The 6,454-nt window shown below is 41.4% G+C and overlaps 1 protein-coding gene across 2 annotated transcripts; it reads right to left on the minus strand.

Annotated features, from left to right (window-relative positions):
• Positions 1–729: 729 nt before the first annotated feature.
• LOC122074040 (rop guanine nucleotide exchange factor 1-like) lies at positions 730–6,251 on the minus strand. 2 transcript variants are annotated; one of them, XM_042638828.1, is made up of 5 exons: positions 5,554–6,251; positions 5,265–5,381; positions 4,630–5,153; positions 2,249–2,614; positions 730–1,456 (listed from the first exon to the last, which is right to left on the minus strand). In XM_042638828.1, exons 1-5 carry the CDS (start codon positions 5,837–5,839, stop codon positions 1,031–1,033), a joined length of 1,719 nt encoding a protein of 572 aa, XP_042494762.1. In that variant the 5' UTR covers positions 5,840–6,251; the 3' UTR covers positions 730–1,030. The 2 variants fall into 2 exon arrangements, with proteins under 2 accessions (XP_042494762.1, XP_042494763.1); XM_042638829.1 differs by having other exon boundaries at positions 2,249–2,602; positions 5,554–6,249.
• Between the last annotated feature and the right edge of the window lie 203 nt (positions 6,252–6,454).

A 6,454-nucleotide genomic window follows, 5' to 3' on the forward strand; every position in this document is an offset into this window, starting at 1 on the left:
GGGATCCGCTACCAATCCCTCGAAGGCTTGAACCCATTCTCAGAAGGCAGCTTTGATGCATGCCATTTTTTGCCAACCCATTGTCGGGGAATCTTACATCTTTTGTGTGCCTGTTCTCATTGCAATGATGAAATATATATTACCACAAAGAGGGAAAAGAAATTCTCAATAAATCCGTGATACAAAAAAAGGCTTTGGGTCCGACTGCAAGCAAGCCTTCTTTCCTTACCCTAGGCTTTTATACAGCTTTCTTGATCCCACAAATGCAAGGTTTGAACCCGGCCGAACCATCCCGTACAGATACAAGCCGATTCCCACCGATCCATCTGAATAAGACTGAAATCTGCCAGACCCCAATACCACAGGGTTTTTAAATACTGCAGATATCGGATTTGTCATTTATTGTAACAAGTCGAATTCTAACATCCTGCCTTACACAGCACATATGCACCTCCATCAAGGATCACCTACCTAATTATATAATCCTAACCCCTTTGCCCACTCGAAAAAAATCCTCTGCTGCGGTGCGGTGGAGCGGCGAGGATCCAATGGCCGGCATGGCATCAGGGTGTGTGCTGATGTCATCTCAGCGGTCCAATGCTTGCCACACGGCCGCACCTGTGGCAGAGGATTATCGCCCTTGACCACTTGCATTGTTTCAAACAACAAGCACAATGCAGTTTAAGGTTTGAGACAGGAGTATGAACTGATGATCAAAATGCACCTCGGTTGGAAAATTCCATCTAACTTTCAACAGATTAGTTAAAAAAATTAACCTGGACAATTAGAATCCACACTACAGTACTGAATTACAGCTGTCTTTTGTTAAATTAAGGACCCTACTAACCCAACGAACCCTACATTGCTCATCACCTACAACTTCAGGCAGTAACAAAGATCAAAACTTTGAATATGTTATTTCTAATTCTAAAGAATATACAGGAGCAAAGCCACCAACCTTACATTCCGCAAGCTCAGCAGAACTACTCTGTTTCAAACCTGGTGAAGTTGGGGTTATCATCATCTTACATCAATCCCGTTCCGGAGCATCTCCAGCATCTTTTCTACTACTGAGATTTCCAGTGTATGACCATACTTTATCCACATCTGCAGATTTCTCTAACTTTGGATCCTGCAATCCCTTGCGACTGCTTTTGCACAATGAGGCATGTCCCCTTCCAGGACTTCCCAAGACTGGAGTGGAGGAACAGAAGGTTGGCGTTGCAAATGGAGATGCAAGAGGCGATCGTTGGATAGAGAATGGGCTAGGGGATATCCTCTTCTGTAAGGGAAGACCACCCAACCCTCCCCGTCCAAACAAAGACATTGACTCTGCTGCAGCACATTGCCTGGAAGCATCATCGACATAAAGCAGATCATCAATCCTCGCCATTATGTTAAATGCTAAGCTCTCCAGCACCCTCGAGTAGCTCTCAAGGATCGACTGCCCCACATCCTGCATCGGGAAAAATAAATGATTATTCTTCCATCTTTCTTCTTGTCAGTAGAAATTCAAAATTTATTCTGAGAAAGTTGACAAGCAATTACTTTCTCTTTTTTACTTTTAATCAACACAAAAATAAGTAAATATTCATCCACCAGACTCCAGATAAGAAGCACCAACAGCGGCCATCCAAAAGGGATGCTTATAACCAAAGTAGATTACGGAGGACAATGGCTACCGCCCACTTGATAGAGAGGCAGATTCCCCATAAGCAATGACATGAAGTATCCACAATTTGTGCCTATCAAGGATAATCCATAAAATGGACATAAAACCATGGGTTTAGGACTTGGGATCCAGTTCGCCATATCAGCTGAATTGTATTGGGACAGCTAGTCCCATCTGAGTTGTCTCAGCAATACCACTCCAGAACTCAGGTGTAACATGCCTGGGATAGCTGCTGTTGTACCAAACAACCCCAGATGAAACAGGGCCAACCAAAGTAACTTGAGATCAACAATGGCCAATCCAATCTCAAGTCCATACTCTCAATCCTTGCATATGCATTCCTCTGGTGATCAGAAAATGTTGGCCTCTGGGGATGATTCACCATAAAAGGAATATGTTATCATCCGCTTAGAATCATATGCTTTGTGATTCTAAGACAGTTCAAGCTCCTTAACAATTACCAGCACAATTCACATTTCAGGAACATGGTTCACTATGAGAACAATTGAATCATTCCAAGAAAGAAGAGCATATACACTATGTTCTCTGACAGTGAAATTCAGTAGATTAAAAAACCTTGTTGTATTGGATCTTGTTCATATCTAGAACACTCTGAGGAAGCCCAGGGTGGCGGAGCTTTAAGCTCTGTAAAAGAGTCTCTGCTCGTTGTGCTAAAATGTTACTCTTTCCCACATCCCTGACAAGACCCTTGACCTTTCCACCCCATGTCGACCGGCCAGATTTTGCAAGATTTGAACGTCTTTTCTGGCCTTTCAGCCTCCAAATGTGCACAGAAGCCTCAATCCTGTTTGCTACCTCCAAGGTGTGGTGTTCAGATGACAGGTCTAAGCAATCGAGGAGACATTCTGGGGAGAACCGGTCTGCAGTTATATAGCGGTAGATGGTCTCACCCAAACAAGCTTTTCCACTCTGTGAGAAAAGCTGAAACAGTGTCAGCTTACAAATACAAAAGAAAGTTGGTATGGCTTAGTATAAGGAAAATTTTGATTGCATGAGAATTGAGAATGAGGTTAAGCATGGTAGATGGCTATCTGCATTTATTTGTTCATATAAACTTAAATAGCTACATAAACTTGCATTATTGAACAACAGACTGTATTGCCTAGTTAGAGAAATGGGGTTTGAGCGATAGAGACATGAATTCATTGAGAAAACCTCTTTTTGTAAACTGAGCACATGCAATAAAGATCTTGCCCGTCAAGTGTGAAATCCAATTCATGAAATACTTCAACAACTGGATCTGTTAGAAATTGGGACAAATGACATGGACCTTGTGAATCAGTAACCAAAGAAGAATTAAAAAAAAAAAAATTTTGATTTCTTGGTCACTCATGATGACCATTAATTTCTTTTTTGCAGATTGGGATGTCAAAGTTTGACATTCTGGATTCTTTTGTAAGCTATCCAGCCTATTTTGGCGGTACTAGTCCAGCCATGGATTTAGGAATTGGTATCGGATAGGCCGTGGCCGATACTGGGTCAGTAATACAAAATTTTAGGGGTAAATAAATAATAAGTATTGGAATCTCGGGGATAAAATCGTCCGATCCGTATTGGAATAGGTCGCAACTGATACAAGTGCTAATGTTGTGAACTAAATCCCCGAGTCCAATTAATTTAGTTAAGTTCATGGCTTACAAGGCATCCAAAAAGGTGGTTTCAAACATCAACTTGGAAGGAAGACGATCACAATATGCTATATTTACAAATAACATTGCTCCAATATTTTCAACCACTGCATTCCAATTTCTCTGCGGATGTCTTTGGAAGGCATCAAACCTAATAAGTTGGCATTGAAGTTTGAGGAAACGCAACACTCAACTGGCCTTTCTACCGAGTCAAGTGCTTCTCTGATCTGTTAAACCAATTGAATTATTGAATCAGTAATGCCCCTAAAAAGCGTCTTGTTAATCAAATTTGTAGCTACAATTGGGAGATATATTAGATTTCTATTTGCATTTTTCAGACCTTTGGAAACCTCAAAAGAGAAAACAGCAGCAACTAACTGATGTGGTGCTCTCTATCATTTCTCAACTCTGGGTCTAATTATGTAATTAAGATCCCCCCAAACTCAACATTATGAGTAGAAGCCACAAAATGAAACAGAACAACTGCAACTATAGGCAAAAGCACAACTTCAAAAAGAAACAAAGATAAATGCTCAACATATGAATGATATTTAGGCCAGTAAGACTTTCCAATTACATCTTCCATGTCATCAAATGCCAATGAAAGAACATTAAATATCTATTCACTTTTACAAATTACATTAACATGTCCATTTTGACTGTAGACTTTCCTATGTGAATGTAGAACACAAAAGAAAGAGTAGAGACAGTAAGATATGCAATAGACAATTACCTGTATGGTCGTCAATTTCATGACAAAAACTAAGATAGATAAATACCTTTCAGTTTTCAAATTCTTTTCCAAGGCAGATCCAACAGGTAAATATGCCTAATGAGCTAGACCGCTACAGTCAGTCAGTCAGTCACCCAGAAATTGAATGATAGGGATAGATTACATGAATTTAGACTCGACACAATAAGGAGAAGGAAGAAGGAATAAGAAGCACATCATTTTCAAGTTTCTTATGAATTGAAAATACAGCTAAAGGAAAGACTGGACTTAGAGAACCCTAAAGAAATGCGTGTTGGATGCTCTTCCAAGTTCCAAAAGCCTAAATGCTAAATTGAAGGCTCAAATCCTATGCCTTTCCACCATTAATTACTATATCAAACATTAACATTGTTTAGCCTCAATAAGGTCACTCACCGAAAAAAAGGGGCAGTTGCATTTACATCAGAACGAATCAAAAGTATTAAACAAAAGAAAATAGGTATAGTATTTAGTTTTTACCGAATCATTCTAGTCAATCATTAATTTGAAAATTGTCATATAGAGATCATTTCAATAAAAAGACTGATTGATTATACCTTTGGTAAAGTCTCCACATAAGCATTTGGAATTTCCATCTCAGCAAGGACACTGCTATTGATTGCCATGGCTGCCTTAAGGATCTGATTCGTGCAATCTCTACATTGCTGCAGTCTCTTCCTTGAATCTTCAGACAAACCATTTGGAGGAACCTTGGGGCAGGGGAGCCACCACTTATCTTCCTGCCTAATAGAAGGTCTCCCAATATACGCATCAGCATCGCCAGCTTCAGCAACAACTATCCCACGATCAACGTAACAAAACTCAGTGTCGCCAAAGCCATCAAGGATACTTAGCAGCATAGCATCAAGCTTCTTAAGGGCTGGAAGGTTTACATAGAGATCAGAGCGCGGTCGAGTCACCATGACCTCAAAGGTCCCACCGCCAGGAAATTCTTGCAATGAAGGAATGAGCTCCACAATCGAATCGCTCACACATAAAAGCCATTCCATCTCTCTGCACCACATTGCCTTCTTCTGCGGGGCCAATGGCTCCAGCCTCCATAGCTCCCCAAAAACAGTAGCTTGCCATTTTTTGCCCCCAAAACAAGAAATGGAAATTGGAAACTTCAAGGACAGTTTTAGGGGGAAAAATAAAAGAAGCCAAAGAAAGGAAAGTGAAAGATAAAACTAACCAGATAGGTTAGTAATGGCATTGGAGATAGCCAAAGCAGTACATACTCCCTTTCCCCCACCCGACATGTCTTCTCCTAACAGAAGCTTAGCGAACCGCTCCTTCATCATCTCAACTTCTGCTAGGGGAAAAAAATGCTGGTAATGTTAAATGCGCTATTGGAATACAGAGTTCAGAAACGTGAAACTCAAGCACCAACACTAAAGCAGTTCAGTTGCAGGAATTTTTTTCCGCGAAAAGATGAAGAAAAAAATCCCACAAAAAATAAATAAAATAGAAAAAAGACTAACCAGACAAATCTGCCTCCGGTTTTTCCGGTTTCTCATCCCAAACCACCACATCTTTGCCACCGATAACCGGTAACATCAAAGGCGGTCCCGGAAATCCAGAATTCAAGTTTAACGGACGTCCGGCGAGCGGAGACGACGCAAGAGAACTTGAAGCACCTTCAGCATCGTAGCGCCGGCAGGAAAAACTACTCGAACTCTCAGACTCACTGACGTCGGCACTCAAGCTATAGCTCCCATATCGTTCACTCTGCTGATCAAAACCATCCTCAGAAGAGACACTTTCCATCGATGAAGTTAAATCCAAAAGGTCTGACTCCCTAAAGCTCAAAACTCACAGGCGAAGATACAGAGAGAGATCTCAGGCTTGCATTTCCTCCGGCGAGAAGAAAAGCTACTGTATCCAATTCCAGTCTCGCTCTCGCATGATTTGAGAGTTGCAGAGCCAACTCGTAAAAGGCAAAGAGACTGGGACAGGAGAGAAAAGGAAAAGAAGAAAAGAGAAGTTTACCACCAAAACACTCCTCTCTCTCTCTCTCTCTCTCTCTCTCTCTGCGACTCTGATGCCGCAAAAGCAAGCAAAAGAGACGCCGTTTGGCAGGTCGGCTTTCCGTAACAGCAGGCTCATCCGCACCCGACACGGTGCTCTTCTTTTCCACACATGACACATCCATGATCCATGCTATGGACCTATACTACTATAAACTATTTAGGTACTTTTCTTATATCTTACCTGACGACGTGGATAATATATAGACAGGGTGAGCCGTTGAGATGAGTGTGTGATGGTACAGGTGGGACCCCTTGTTGGAGAATCGTTGAAATTTGGGGTGTTGGTGGAGGGAATCGCGTGTGAAAACGACGAAAGAGGCGGTTATTTTCGTATTAATTTATGAAAAGGGGG

Source organism: Macadamia integrifolia, chromosome 3 (assembly GCF_013358625.1).
Source record: "Macadamia integrifolia cultivar HAES 741 chromosome 3, SCU_Mint_v3, whole genome shotgun sequence".
NCBI classification, from domain to species: Eukaryota; Viridiplantae; Streptophyta; class Magnoliopsida; order Proteales; family Proteaceae; genus Macadamia; species Macadamia integrifolia.

Bases quoted from the DNA above. Each gene is read 5' to 3' on its own strand.
- LOC122074040 (XM_042638828.1), bottom strand. From the start codon at position 5,839: ATGGAAAGTGTCTCTTCTGAGGATGGTTTTGATCAGCAGAGTGAACGA. The intron at 5,382-5,553 runs GTTAGTCTTTTT...TTCCCCTAGCAG, and splicing joins ACCGGAGGCAGATTTGTCTG to AAGTTGAGATGATGAAGGAG. The intron at 5,154-5,264 runs GTTAGTTTTATC...AAAAATGGCAAG, and splicing joins TGCCATTACTAACCTATCTG to CTACTGTTTTTGGGGAGCTA.